The sequence below is a fragment of the Zalophus californianus genome, chromosome 16 (assembly GCF_009762305.2).
Source record: "Zalophus californianus isolate mZalCal1 chromosome 16, mZalCal1.pri.v2, whole genome shotgun sequence".
Lineage (NCBI taxonomy): Eukaryota > Metazoa > Chordata > Mammalia > Carnivora > Otariidae > Zalophus > Zalophus californianus.
The window spans coordinates 43234327-43249770 of NC_045610.1; the positions used below are offsets into that span (position 1 = coordinate 43234327).

The 15444-nt window shown below is 42.0% G+C and overlaps 1 protein-coding gene across 6 annotated transcripts in view; it reads right to left on the reverse strand.

Annotated features, from left to right (window-relative positions):
• Nucleotides 1-5532: 5532 nt before the first annotated feature.
• Nucleotides 5533-15444, reverse strand: part of GJC1 (gap junction protein gamma 1) — a 44837-nt gene continuing 34925 nt past the window's right edge. For 5 of the 6 annotated variants that reach the window (XM_027624451.1, XM_027624452.1, XM_027624453.1 and 2 more), the window contains exons 2-3: nucleotides 9451-9526; nucleotides 5533-8139 (exon numbers count right to left, since the gene is read on the reverse strand). In XM_027624451.1, coding sequence (XP_027480252.1) covers nucleotides 6929-8119 — 1191 coding nt within the window. In that variant the 5' untranslated portion in view covers nucleotides 8120-8139; nucleotides 9451-9526 and the 3' untranslated portion in view covers nucleotides 5533-6928. Of the gene's footprint in view, nucleotides 8140-8988; nucleotides 9186-9450; nucleotides 9527-15444 lie in introns of those variants that run through there. The other variant, XM_027624456.1, reaches the window with a different exon arrangement.

A 15444-nucleotide genomic window follows, 5' to 3' on the forward strand; every position in this document is an offset into this window, starting at 1 on the left:
CAGTGGTGGTCACTCAACTGCATGTATTTGCAACTATATACTAAATAAAAAGGGTGAATTTTGGGCGCCTGGGTGGCTCAGTTGGTTAAGCAACTGCCTTCGGCTCAGGTCATGATCCTGAAGTCCCAGGATCGAGTCCCACATCGGGTTCCCTGCTCGGCGGGGAGTCTGCTTCTCCCTCTGACCCTCTTCCCTCTCATGCTATCTCTCATTCTCTCTCTCAAATAAATAATCTTTAAAAAAAAAGGGGGTGAATTTTACCACATGTAAAATTACACCTTAACAAAAGATTTTTCAATAATCACCTAGAGAACTTAATTGGGGTTACGTAGGCCTGAGATGCATCCAAGGAACCTACATTTTAATAGGCATTCCCGTCACTTCTTCCACCCGCGGCATAATGGTCACATTTGGAAAACACGACGTAGACACAGCAAGGTCCCCCCAGCAAAGATCCACAGACCCGTCTGCCCCCTGCCCCACCAGCAGCTGCTGCACACCCCTCCAGGAAAAGTGCCGGGCGTGCTGGAGTGAGCCACTGTGCAGACTTGATTCTGTTCTCAGCTCTGCCTCAACCTCCCACATTCTTCATGCCCCTGGTAACATGCTTCCAATCTGAGTTAACTGAAGGAGAGAAAACCCTAAAAATATGGTAGGTTTCATTTAAGCCCTAGGAAGTTTTACACTCCATGTAGCAAAGATTTTAACTTTGAGGATGACACCTTTTCCAGGTACTAGTCTCTGTGCTGATGGCAAATCTGCCAAAGAATCCACTTTCAGAAGGAAGAGCATGCCTTCACTGCTCGGACAGCTTTCGAACAGCCCACAAGTTCATTACCAAATATGGTTGGCTGACTGGTTTACAATCTGTGCTGCTCAGGGTGCGCTCTGTGCATGACCTACCAGCCAGCCTCGTGTCTGGGGGAAACAGAGGGCATTTTTGCAACAGATGCTACCCTCTCCTGCACTTCCCCCAGGAAGGCAGATTAGCCATACCAAGATTGGGCTGGGTCTACGGGAACAGCCCTCTCAGAAGGCGCTCCTCTCGGAGAAAAGGCCCTCAGAACCAAAGGGAGCCCGAGACAGGGTGTGATCCCAGTTTCTATGCTTAGACTTCGGCCTTCCCACTCCTACACAAGACCACACACCCTTCCCAGATTAGGATGCCAGAAATATGCCCATCCATGCAGCCACAGCACTGCCAGGGGTTGTTAACTCAGCTGTTGGAAAAGGGCATGTTTTGGGGGCGCCTGGGTGGCTCAGTCGTTGGGTGTCTGCCTTTGGCTCGGGTCATGATCCCAGTCTCCTGCTCTGCAGGAGGCCTGCTTCTCCCTCTCCCACTCCCCCTGCTGCGTTCCTGCTCTCGTTGTCAAATAAATAAAGTCTTTAAAAAAAGAAAAAGGGCATTTTTTTTTAAAGATTTTATTTATTTGACAGAGATAGAGAGAGGGAGAGCACAAGCAGGTGGAGTGGCAGGCAGAGGGAGAGGGAGAAGCAGGCTCGCAGCTGAGGAAGGAGCCTGACGTGGGGCTCGATCCCAGGACCCCATGATCATGACCTGAGCTGAAAGCAGCCGCTCAACCGACTGAGCCACCCAGGCGCCCCTGAAAAAGGGCATGTTTTGAGCCCAAACATCTACTTGGAAATTTTCCTGCTCCTGCATTCCCACTGAGATCAATTTACAGGTCAATGTACTAGGAGAGGTTTTCATATCAGGTTTTCCGCACAAACCATTAAGCTCTCAGGTACTATTTTACACAAAGTAAAATCAATATGACACTTACTGGCAGCTGAGTTTTCAAGTTTGGGAAAAGATGCAGGCCACAAATTAATTTTTCTCAACTGTATGTGGCAATGACCAGTCTTCCTGAGACGAGGCCCCGAGCAGTCTGCCCCCACCACTAAGTTTTACATCAATGTACAGAACAGAATTAGCAACGGGTGATCTCTGGCACTAGAATGGGTAATTCCTTAGCTGTTCATACAACATCCAAGCTGCACAGCACATGACATTGGTTAGCAGTTGAATTTTACATTTAAATTATCTTAAAAACCGGATGTCCTAGCTCCATTTTTCAGTACCAATATGCTAACCACATCTAATACTTGGTGCCTGAGGTAGAGACTTCTGTAAGAGCTTTATTAAAGAAAATACAATTGAGAGTACAATAAAGAAAAAACGTTTTCTATCTTGGAAGCATGTAGCCAAATGTCTTTGCTGGTTCAACAAGCCAACCCTGAAATGCAAAACAGTTACTCCTTTTATTTCTGTAGAGATTTTGCATGGGAATAAGATTTTCTTTTGTTTGGACTCCTGGATTTTGGAATACGGACTGCCTCTTTAAAAAGTATGATTATTGGGGCGCCTGGGTGGCTCAGTTGGTTAAGCGACTGCCTTCGGCTCAGGTCATGATCCTGGAGTCCCGGGATCGAGTCCCACATCGGGCTCCCTGCTCAGCAGGGAGTCTGCTTCTCCCTCTGACCCTCTTCCCTCTCGTGCTCTCTATCTTTCATTCTCTCTCTCTCGAATAAATAAAAATAAAATCTTTAAAAAAAAAAAAAAAAAAAAAAAAAAAAAAAAGTATGATTATTAAGGTAGAATGTGCATGAACCAAACTCACTTAACATCATTATGAAAAACAACACAACTACATCAGGGACAACAAATAAAATCTTTTAATCTCTCCATGATGTGTGGCCAGAATGAGTAACAAGTATGCAATTCAACCTGATGATTCTAACATTTGATGGTGACTATGAATTAGAGATTTAGGATATATAGGTGAGTTGATTTTATTTCCAAATTCTGTATAGGGGTTGGGGCTTTCTTATTTTTAGGTGGTAAGGCTCTTCATGAGATGACATGATTTTATACAGATACAATTAATCTAATACCTGGCGTGTTCCAATCAAAATGACCAGCAACTCTGTATCTTTGACTTCAGGTAATTTTCTTCAGTCAGGAAAGACCCTTCCTTTATAAAAAGGCATTTCTTGAAGTAGGTTCAAGTATAACATACTTGCCTTTTACTGAAAGCTGGCTGGCCAAAAATTTGTCATAAACTGTAGATGCTATTTTTAGAGGTGTACTGTCTCTTAAATGAGACAGAAAGAATAAAGCATGGACATTTATAAGCCGAAAGGGTAAAGCATTGGTATGACTAACAGGAATAACACTGAAGTCCATTCTTGGTATAAACTGCTTAAAGCAAGTGTTTCAAACCATCACTGATTCCTGTGATGGAGAGCATGGAGGGTCGTCTTACTACCATCGTGTAGTTCTGTCAACTATTTTTTCTTGAAACTCCAAGTTCAGACAAATGACCAATGGTTGGTTTTTTAATACCTTTTACCAGAGGCTCTAACTACTTCATAACATTTTGGGGAAGTAGGTAGCTCCTAAAACTTGGAAAAGTCACGTGAAGTAATTTCATACCATGAAGAAATGACAAGAGTTAAGGTACCAAATGATGACATTGTTTTCTCTTTAAAGACATAGGTGTCCTTCTGAAAGACAGATGTGTGAGAGTTGTTGGGGCTGTGAAACACATTTTAGATGGCAAAGTTCATTTTTATCAAAAGTAGTTCTATAGACATTAGTCAAGGAAAATCCCCAGAAAAACGACTTCAAATGAGGTAACACACTTGTGGTTTTAAATAAGCAAATATAGAAACAGGAAAAATGAAGTCATAAGGCAAAGATGAAGCCACAAAGTGCACATTAACATTTCTTTAGGGGAAAATGTTCTCTAATTCTCCCTTCCAATTTGACTAAGAAAGAAGCCTGTTTTATAAATCTCTTCTGAATAATAGATTTTAACACAGATGATGAGCAAAAGACACACCGCATCTGAATAAATCCAATACTATGTTAAGAAATATAAACCTATTGACCATACCCTGGTTCCAGTATGTGAGGACTTAAGCACTCAACTATTTAGAAAAGTAAATGTCACATGACAGAGTAGGTCGATGCAGCAATCCAAAGGAATAGGATTTTGATAGGAAAAAAAATCCCGCTCACAGGCTTTTTATAGTAATACCTGCACATTCCAGAATAACCAGAACGATATTTTTATAGATTCAATGTAGACCCATTAATGGGTTAAGCTAGACACCGGTAGGGCCATCTTCCTAACGGAGGTCCATGACAGGAGGGGAAAATGGCTTTGGCAAACTCCCATGTTCAAAGGCTGAAAGAAATGTACCAGGAAAGCAGCGAGGCTTGGGAACTCCATGTCATACTTCAAGCTTCGGCGAGAGAATAAAAAAATAGGTTTTTAAAGTGTGTGCACATGTGCAGTGACTCAGAATATCTTTCTATATATTTTAAGATGTCGAAGAAATTATCCAGACACAAAATAACATTCTCAGAACAAGCCAAGAGGAAACGCCAAGGGCACTGTGTGTAGGAACCAAGTGGACGCTCCTGGCGCCACACGTCTTTGCCTGGCATTTCTGCTCGACTCCTTTTCCTCTTGGTCACTCCCGAGTCCCCAGCCTTTCTGCTGGTGAAGCCACTCTGTTCTCCTTCAGGCTCTGTGTAGATGGATGCGAGTGTCTGTGTGTTTTCTGTCCTTTGATTAAGAAATCTCCTTGAAGCTCTAGAGACACAAGAATGAACTGATAGCTCATCTTAGCTAAGCTTTGGGGTTTAAAATCTTGTTTTCTAAGAAGAATCACTTGAATTTCCTTATAAGACATATGGTATGAAGGAAACCATGCGTGCCTACTAATCATCCAGGACACATCAGGTCGCTTGTTCTCTGAAATTTCCCTTTTAGTCTCACCTGAGTTTCCTTTCTGCTTGAGATATTTAGAGATTCTAATAAGCTTCTCCAGGCTAAAATTTATAGATAAAAAAAGCAAAGCAAAACAGAATAAAGGTTAACGCATGGCTAGAAGATCATCTTAAATTTTCTACTGAGTAGAACAAAGAAAGCAATGAAAAAGAAATGACCAAAGGGTGCTGTTCCAGGATTCTCCTAAATAACAAAGAACTGATATTCTAAAACTAAGACATAAAAAGTAATATTTTGGAATTTCAAAGTCAGAGGTGGCTTGCTTTTTCTTTTTTCTTTTTAAGGATCTTATTTATTTATTTGACAGAGAGAGACACAGTGAGAGAAGGAACACAAGCAGAGGGAGTGGGAGAGGGAGAAGCAGGCTTCCTGCTGAGCAGGGAGCCCGATGCGGGGCTCGATCCCAGGACCCTGGGATCATGACCCAAGTCGATGGCAGATGCCTAATGACTGAGCCACCCAGGCGCCCCGGTGGCTTGCTTTCTCTTAGAAAAGTGAGACACTCAAACGGAAATGCTCCCTGTGAAGCAAAGGCCCGTTCCTTTAAATCTTTTTTTTTTTTTTTAAGATTTTATTTATTTGCGAGAGAGAGAACGAGAGACAGAGAGCATGAAGAGGGAGGAGGGTCAGAGGGAGAAGCAGACTCCCTGCTGAGCAGGGAGCCCGATGTGGGACTCGATCCCGGGACTCCAGGATCATGACCTGAGCCGAAGGCAGTTGCTTAACCAACTGAGCTACCCAGGCGCCCCGTTCCTTTAAATCTTTATCAAGCTCTTGCTCAGATGCTCATAAACTGAGACAAATGATGTGAACGTGATGCGAGAGCAAAGCTCTCCAACATAATCCAGGATTGAAAACATCAATAAAATCCTGCAAGTTACAGGTGTTATGTGAACCCTAATGCTAGTCATAAACAAAGAGATATGTCTATAAGGAATAAATACTGAATTTCTCTTTAGGTCTATTTATAGGTAGAATCCCTGTTCTGACTGGTTTCCACACAAAAATCTACACTGGCAGAAGTATAGAAATTATAAAAGTTTCACAGTAAATTATAAAAAATTAGGAATTTGGATTTAGGCCTTCTGCCATATGCAGTGCAAGTGGCTCTGAGTTTTCTTAGCCTACAAGGGAATTTTTGTATTTCTAATGTTAACATATAAAGAAAATATCCATCACTGGTTTCTTAAGAAACCGGAGAGGCAGGTTTCTGGGTAGAGATTTAAGGTTCACAACTAAATAGTGTAGTGGGGCTCATTTTCCAGGTGTGGCTTTGCTGCATGCAATAGAGGAATCTTCGTCACAACTCTGGTCAGGGTCTCTGCACTGCTACCAGACTGGGGACACCACCTCTGTACATCAGCCTTTTGAAAGAACTTAAATTATATACACACCATGAAGGCATATACTGGTAATGCTTGATAATTACAGGAATCCTGCAGTGAATCATTTATATCCTTTGAAAATACAAATAGGTTTTCAAAGATCGGATATAAGTCTGGGTACATGAATGAGATTCAAGGCTTTAAGTAAAGGAGAAAAAACCTCAACCTCCCCCCTACTGAGGATTTTCTGTCCAAGACTGAAAATTGATGTTTCCTCCCCTGGCTCCTTAGGTATCTGAAATCTTCCCGGCAACACAAGGAGCACTTTTATGAGGTGTGGCATCTATTAAAACTTTAAACCCAGGGTGGCATTTGCTGAACAAAAGTAAGAGCATTACCTTAAGGATTTTTTTCCCCTTTAATATAAAAGTATAACTACAGTGGTCCAATATACAAATACAAAAAAAATTCTCATACTAAAAAAACGTACCATAATACTGTACATACAAAAACTTTTCAACAAGAATGATTTAAATATATCTGTTCTTTTCCAGATCTGGAAGACACAAATGTAAAGTTCCATAACTGTATTATTGCTGGAATATGTGCCCAGGAACACTGTTTTCCCCTTTCCTCCCCCTTGTCCCAGCCCCGCTTTCAGAGTCCCCTGAGCTTGGATCATGAGCCAACAGCATCCCTGAAGATAACCAGAGCCAAATGTTTACTCAATGGAAGTCATTATTCAGTGAGCCGCTGCTTACCATAAACTATGAAAAGCACAAGTTTTAAGCCCAGCCAAGATTAAATCCAGACGGAGGTCTTCCCATCCCCTGATTTGCTACTAGCACTGCTCTTGTTGGACTCAGCTTTGGACCCCACTTTGGCTTTTTTCCCCCGGGGTCCATGGGGGTTGTTTTGGTGACTGTAGGCCTGGATTGCTAGATCCAAGCGTTCCTGAGCCATTCTGATCTCTCGCTGCAGAGTCTCCAGGTCAGCTGGGAGGTTCTCCTCATGGCTGCCGTACTGCTGTTCCTGGGCGATGTTGGCCTTGTTTTGCTTGTAGGCAATCTTAGCGTTGGACAGTTCGGTGTACTGGATTTGATCTGGTTTGACGGCAATGTTATAGCCAGGGGGAGCAGATGGTGTATTCCAAGTGAAAGGATAATTATAAGCACCCGGATCTTCCAGTTCCCTCCTTTTACTGTTTAGCGAGTCTCGAATTGTCCCAAACCCTAAATGAAGCATTTCCCAAATGTTAAGCAAGAGGCAAAGGCCTGTAACACCATACATTATTAGAAGGAAGATGGTCTTTTCAGTGGGTCTAGAAATAAAGCAGTCTATTTTATGAGGGCAAGGAAGTCTGCTGCACACATAAAATGGATGGACTTGGAAGCCATACAGAAAATATTGCCCTATCAGAAAACCCACCTCAAACACGGTCCTTGCCAGCAACTGCAGCACGTAGATTTTCATAAGGCCATCCTCTCGAATCCGCCTTCGGCCATCATGCTTGGGTTTAGGCTGGTTCTGCTCCTTATTTTCTTTTTCACTCTCCAATTCCATTTCTGGATACATCATGGGATCCTCCTCGTGGTCCTCTTCCGTTTCTTCCAGAGCCCGGTGCTGTTTCCAACGCACTGCATAGGGTTTGCTTCGAGCTGCCTTCCTGTCTGCTTCGCCATGCTCCATTTTGGCAATCTTATGAATGGCATAGCCCAGGTACATCACCGAGGGGGTTGCCACCAGGATGATCTGGAACACCCAGAAGCGCACATGGGACAGGGGTGCAAAGGCATCATAGCACACGTTCTCGCAACCTGGCTGCTCTGTATTACATACAAATTTGCTTTGCTCATCGTAATAGATGGACTCCCCTCCTACAGCTGTAAGGACAATCCGGAAGACAATCAATACAGTGAGCCAGATCTTCCCCACAAATGTGGAATGGTTGTGGATCTCCTCTAGCAGTCGAGTCAGGAAGCTCCAACTCATGGTGATTGAATTGGTTTGCCCTGATAAAAATGGAAAAATGCCAAAGGAAAATCAACAAATATTAAAATTTGAAACAATTTTTTGTTGATGATATCCCTAGGAACTACTTTTCTGAATATATGAAATCTAACTTTAAGGCTCATGGTAGAATGACAGAATAAAGAGCATCTCACACTCCACTACCTCAGGCAGGACAATTCATTTGCTTGGGCCTGCAGAATCCTAGGGAGTCTGGTTACCCAGTCCCAAAGGTAAAATTGTAGCTATCATCTGAGATGTATTTCTCAGACCCAGCATACTGGATTCTTTATGTGTACTATTATTTCGTAAGACTTCTTAGTGTGGGGGGTGCCTGGGTGGCTCAGTTGGTTAAGCGACTGCCTTCGGCTCAGGTCATGATCCCGGGGTCGTGGGATCAAGCAAGCCCCAGGTCGGGCTCCCTGCTCAGCAGGAAGCCTGCTTCTCCCTCTCCCACTCCCACTGCTTGTATTCCCTCTCTTGCTGTGTCTCTCTCTGTCAAATAAAATCTTAAAAAAAAAAAAAAAAAAGACTTCTTTGTGAGATGTAAATATGAAAATATGAAAATAGAACAAGGTATAGCTTATCCTGTTCAGTCATGCTGAGACTATCACTAAGAACATAATGGGGACAGTTAGGCTGGACTCCATTGTGAAGAGGCACTGTATGAGGAAATTTAAATTTTAGACCTGGTGACAAAGTATTAAAAAGAATTAAGGAGATGATACAGCTGCAAATAACTGGCAATGATCAAGAACTAAAACAAAAGACAGAAGGAACTAGGAAGACACTCCCTAGCTGGACTGCACAGCATGGCAGATTCCAGGATTCTGTATCTTGCTGTAACTTACGGTGGATGTTATGTTTCCAAACCGAACTGGGAGGACATTAAATCTAATCAATAGGCAAATCCATTTAAAACAGCATTTGAGGGGTGCTTGGGTGGCTCAGTCATTAAGCGTCTGCCTTCGGCTCAGGTCATGATTCCAGGGTCCTGGGATCGAGCCCCGCATCCAGCTCCCTGCTCAGCGGGAAGCCTGCTTCTCCCTCTCCCCCTGCTTGTGTTCCCTTTCACTCTCTCTGTCAAATGAATAAATAAAATCTTAAAAAACAGCATTTTGAAGGACAGTTTTATTGAGATTCTTAAATCTATGCCCAGAATTCTGCTAAAAATCATTGAAATAAGGTGATGTATATAAAATCCCTAATGCAACCCTGGACACAAAGCACACTTCTCCTCTCTCCTCTCTCCCAGTTTACTTTTGCAGATTATCAGTGATTATCAGCATGACTGAAGTTTAAATATGCTTTACCTGTTATCCGGAACTTCTGTTATCCAAAATTTTCTTAGAGAAATGATGTTTTGCTTACAATTTTTCCAGATTCCCTCTGGAAGGAAAAAAGACAAGAGAAGGTCACAAGCTTCCTCCCACAGAAAATGATGAATCATTAAAATGTCATTTTCAGGAAGAAACGAAGTTTTCTATGGAGCACAGGGATCAGTCAGCATGAGGCAGAAACAGGCTTGAGTTTGAGTACCACTGTTTATTCCATTCCCAATGCATGTGGTAGAAAAAACTATGTTTAAGAGTAACCCAAAAATAATCTTAAGTCATTGTAGTCTAAGAAAATATGACAGGAAGATGAGTCATTTGTGAAAATCTGAAGCAGATCAATTCTGGCACCTATAGGAAAAAGCCAAAGCAAAAAAATCTCAACAAATTTAAACCGGGTCACTAAAGGCCTTGTGAAAATCTTCACCCTGGATGCTCTATTCCCGTTCTATTCCCTGGAGCAGCTAATACCTCTCACTGGGATTTAAGCAGCCAACTGGGAGCAAGCTGTTTAGTTCAAACACCCAACAGCTGGCTCTCAGTCACCAGGACACCCGAATCCGCATGAGGTGATTTATAAATTCACACAAAGAAACTGCTCACGGAAAGAAAACACCTGCATCTGGATTGTGATTAAAAAAAAAAAAAAAAAAAAAATCGGGGGGGGGCACGCATGGCTGGCTCAGTTGGTGGAGCGTGCAACTCCTGATCTCAGGGTTGTGCCACGCTGGGTGTAGAGATTACTTAAAAATAAAATCTTAAAAAAAAAATCCTGGATAAATTATTGCTTATTATCAAGCTCTGCCAACTCTGAATAGCTGTGGCCAAGAGGCATCCATAAGGTGCCAACTTTGTTCATTTGCTATCATTTAATTAAATAAATAAAACAATCCATAAGTGTTACATGTTCATAGTAACTTAAAAATCTGGGGAGGGGGTTAAGATACAGGGAAAAAACCTAGAACAATTTCCAAAAGGTCAGTGAAAATAAGAAGAGATAGTAGTCCAGGCGCCTACATAACATGCAAGAATCACCTCGTGTACAGAATCTGAGGGTATGAGCATCTCACTATAGGACTTTAAGTACATTCCCAGCTCTCATGTCTAAATGAGCTCAGCACTTCTCTCACTGAATACACAAGTTATAAAACCGTAAAAGAGGAATATACAATCTTTAAACGGTGACATAAGTGAAGTTTCCAATATGGAACTCTGTCATGATTCACATTCCCAAGTTCAGATTGTTCCCAAATACCCCATCTAAAGCATTTCCCCTGAAGCCTGAAATTCTATTTATTCCAGTAAGTCAAAATCATCAAAGTACAATCATTAGTTAGAAAATTCATCCTCCACACCTTCCTCCACACCCAAGACAAACGAGTATCATTTTTTAAAAGACTTTTAGAATTTATTTGAAAGAGAATGAGTGGGAGGGGCAGAGGGAGAGAGGATCTGAGGTAGACTCTGTGCTGAGTGCGAAGTCCGACACGGGGCTCAATCTCATGAGCCTAAGATCATGACCTGAGCTGAAATCAAGAGTCAGACGCTTAACTGTGACACCCAAACAAGTATCTTTTTAGTAATTACTGCTATGAAAGAATTTCTCAACAGTCCAGCATCTCATATAATAATCTAACTTCCTTGGGGGAGGAGGAATGGTGATATGTCCTTCAAAGCTTATACAAGTTATAAAGCAGTGAAACACACCCAGAAGTAGGCACTGTACACTGGCTAAGATGTACGCTAGGCCTAGAAAATGCCGAACCCTTAGAACCTGGTTTCCCATGGGCATTCATAAATGCTACAGCACAATGTTGTGTATAGTAACTTAATTCCAGCATCTCATAAAATGGGTGCTGGGAAATTTTCTTTCTAAAATAACCATGGGCTTCCTAAAATGAATGGCAGCATCACCACTGTTTTTATCTACTGAGGAGTCAATAGATTTTTCTTTGATACTCTTTCCAAATCCCTTTCCTTTCCCTGCAAGTATTAAGAGAATGGCTTAAATATCAGACTACACTACTCCAAGGGTGTGTGTGGGGGGGGAGAGGGTGGGAGGCAATGAGAGAGAGAGAGAGAGAGAGAGAGAGAGAGAGAGAGAGAGAGAGAGAAAACAGAATGAGTAGAAGGGTGGGTTCTGGAATTGACATTTCTAAGCAGAACATGTCATTGCCAAGTGTGGTCTCATTGTCTTCTTGCTCCACTACAGTTCCCTCTCTTCTGACATTTTTTGCTCTCCTATCAGAAGCCTAAAATTCAGGACATAGGGGCACCTGGGTGGCTCAGTCGTTAAGCATCTGCCTTCAGCTCAGGTCATGATCCCGGGGTCCTGGGATCGAGCCCCACATCAGGCTCCCTGCTCCACGGGAAGCCTGCTTCTCCCTCTCCCACTCCCCCTGCTTGTGTTCCCTCTCTCGCTGTGTCTCTGTCAAATAAATAAATAAAATCTTTAAAAATAAAAAATAAAAATAAAATTCAGGACATAGTCTTCTCTGACTTCCGTTTCAGCCAACACAACGGATAAGGACTGGGGAGTGAGAGTGTGCAATTAACCTGTGAATGGCTCTCATGAAAAAATAAGAATCGTTTTCATACTCTCCATCTATGAAGGGAAAGTGACAGGGGAGCATGTGACGAATGGTGGTGAGAGGAGGGGGAAATGGCAAATACCTAAGTTTTTTGCTAAGAAAGCCCCAATTGACTTATATGTCCTTTTTTTTTTTTAAGAATTTATTTATTTGACAGAGAGACACAGCGAGAGAGGGAACATGACCTGAATCAAAGGCAGACACTCAACCGACTGAGCCACCTGGGCGTCCCTGTATTTTTTTTTTTTTTAACATTTTATTTTAAAGTATTTCCTACACCCAACATGAGGCTCAAACTCACAACCCCAATATCAATAGTTGCATGCTCTACCAACTGAGTCAAGCCAGGTGCCCCTCAGTTTTTGTTTTTAATATATACCAGGACACGGTTCTCCCATATCCCCCTGTTCACAGACTATTTCTAGCCTTCTGCCCATTTATTTGCAGAATGTATTCTCAACATAGTACAGACATTAACCACTTGACCTTTAATATAAATACTTCAGTTTATTGTCTTCCTTCACATTTTTTATTTTTTTAAAAGATTTTGTTTACTTATTTGACAGAGAGCGACACAGCGAGAGAGGAAACACAAGCAGGTGGAGCAGGAGAGGAAGAAACAGGCTTCCCATGGAGCAGAGAGCCCGATGCGGGGCTCAATCCCAGGACCCCGAGATCATGACCTGAGCTGAAGGCAGACGCTTAACGACTGAGCCACCCAGGCGCCCATTCCTTCCCATTTTCTTATTTTTGTATAGTCACGTTGGTCAATTTCTTGAATAAATTCAAAGGTGGAAAAGTTATCTCTTTTAGGATGACTTTTTATGTAAAGAATACTGCAATTCATGGTAGCCCGTAATTCAAAAGGACTCACACACACATACATACTAACGAAAATTATGGTTTGCTTATATAACATTTACCGGACAGAAACCAAATGTGCTATTTTTAGTCCATTTTCCAAATAACTAAAGTTACAAATCTACCTTGTCTTGTACTAGAAAATAGAATTTTCAAAATTAGTTGGCATAAACATGGTAGTAAATTACATAATTCCCCCTCAAATTCTTTGAAGTTTCTACAGTTGTACCTAACAGGATCAAGTCAAAGTTTACCACATTTTTCTGTAAAGAAAGAACTCATAGGATTTTTCAAGATTAAATACAAAGCATATTATTTGGATTATCCCAGGAAGTAGATATATGACTAGATCCCTTCTAAAAATGAAGAAATGAGATCTAGGAAAGCAGATCATATAGTTATTAAAGTGGTGAAGCCACGTTCTTAACCACTAATAAAGAATTACATTACTGATGGAACTATGTACAGGTTCCATGTGAACACAGAAGGGGGGACCTAATCCCAATCTTTGGCATCAGAATTACACTAAATAATAAAATAAATTCACAAAGATCAAAAGGGGAAATTTCAGAGTTTAAGACCTTTATTTGCAGAAGGAATTCAAGTCAAAACAAAAACAAAACCAGAAAGAACGCAAAGGTTTCTTGGCAGTTGGAGGAGGGAGGGAATAAAACTGGAAAAGTGGTATCTCCAACAAATGGTTTAATTACTTATTTAATTAATAAGTTTATAAGCTTAATTACTTATTTGGGCATTGAGAATAGGGACAAGACAAGTTGGTAAACTCAGTTCAGGAGACAACAGTCTGAGATGCGAAAACTGTGAAAGGGGAGTTACTAGGATGCTGATGTAACATGTACAGGGCTAAGAGCTGCGCCTGACCTCATGGCAAGCACCATTACTCCCAGCGCTGCTGCAACTTTCGGACTTGTCACTGTATCTGAACTGGGAGCCCCAAGAGTTACACATCTTTCACCTCTGCTTCCTTAGCCTCTAGCCCAATAACTGGCACATGTTAAGTGTCTGACAAACGAATAAATACATTCCTATGGGACCTGTTTTATACTTACTACAATCTCTTCTGTATTTTTCTCCTAGATTCCCACTGCATCAGCCTGTCCATAAAAAGAATAAGCAGCTTCAGGGTGCTGGGTGGCTCAACTGGTTGGGTGTCTGACTCTTGATTTCAGCTCAAGTCATGAACTCAGGGTTGTGAGATCTAGCCCTGTGTGGGGCTCCATGCTCAGGGGTCTGCTTGAGATTCTCTCTCTTCCTCTCCCTCTCCCTCTGCTCATACATGTGCACACACACTCTAAAATAAATAAATTTTTTCTTCCTTTTTTTAAAATAAGCAGCCTAATGAAGCAATGAACTTTGGTTCACAAAACAGTTTAAGCAGAAAATGGACTGCTGTATGGAGTCAGGTGTTAGGCAAAACACTAGGCTAGAAATGAAGAGTTTCACTTCCAAGTTTTTGGTTGTATTTTTTTTAATTAAAAAAAAGGGGGTTTTATTTATTTATTTGGAGAGCGAGCGAGCCAGAGAGAAAGCATGAGCAGAAGGGAAGGGCTAAGGCAGAAGCAGACCCTCCACTAAACAGGGAGCCCAAAGCAGAGCTCAAACCCAGGACCCTGGGATCATGACCTGAGTTAGAGGCAGATGCTTAACGACTGAGCCACCCAGGCGCCCCTGAAATCTGTTTTTAATCTTGGTTCATTACCTTTCAGAAAACCATTTGCTTACTTTTCCATAGCTGTCTCCTTTTCCCATTTCTCTTCAATTTTCTCTTCAAAATCTACCTCAGATTCCCAAATCCTAGCCCAATTCCAAATTTTCAGATGCTCTTATATTCCCCTTTACTGAGGAAAATAAGTGCCAACAGATGGAAATGCTCTCAACTTTCTTCTCTTCCTATTTAAAAACCAGACGAAATAAGTGAAACAATAGCTCTCAGACATAGACAAGAGGCAGCACAAGACAGGGATCCCCAAGAGAAGGGAAACGAACGGGTGAGACTTGATTGTTCCAGCTTACTGCATGGAGAGTTTCCAGGCTGCAGAGCAGGGAGGAGGGAAGCCAGAGGACCTGGCTGATTCACTGACTTGAGGAGACAGAGTACACAATTTGGAGAGGCCAATGTAGCTAGAATTCCCAGGGCAGAGCACTGGAGAGGAGAAAGCTACAGAGAGCAAGCTCTGGAGACCAGCACTGGATTGTCCTCAGTCTTTAGCTGAGTATTGACCAGTAAGGAAATTACCCAAAGAAGGGCCATAAACTAGAAGATATGCAGACCAAGCCCCAGATATCACATAGGGCAGAAATAATTTGTGTTCCTACTAGCCAGAGTGGAAAGACAGGATATCCTAACACATGGGGCATTATAGAGAGTACTCAGAAAGGTAATGCCTCAGAAGTGAGGCATCATTAGTTCTAGACCAAACCTTAAAGTTCCCCTCAACAGGGGTGCCTGGCTGGCTCAGTTGGAGGAGCATGTGACTCTTGATCTCAGCGTTGTGAGTTC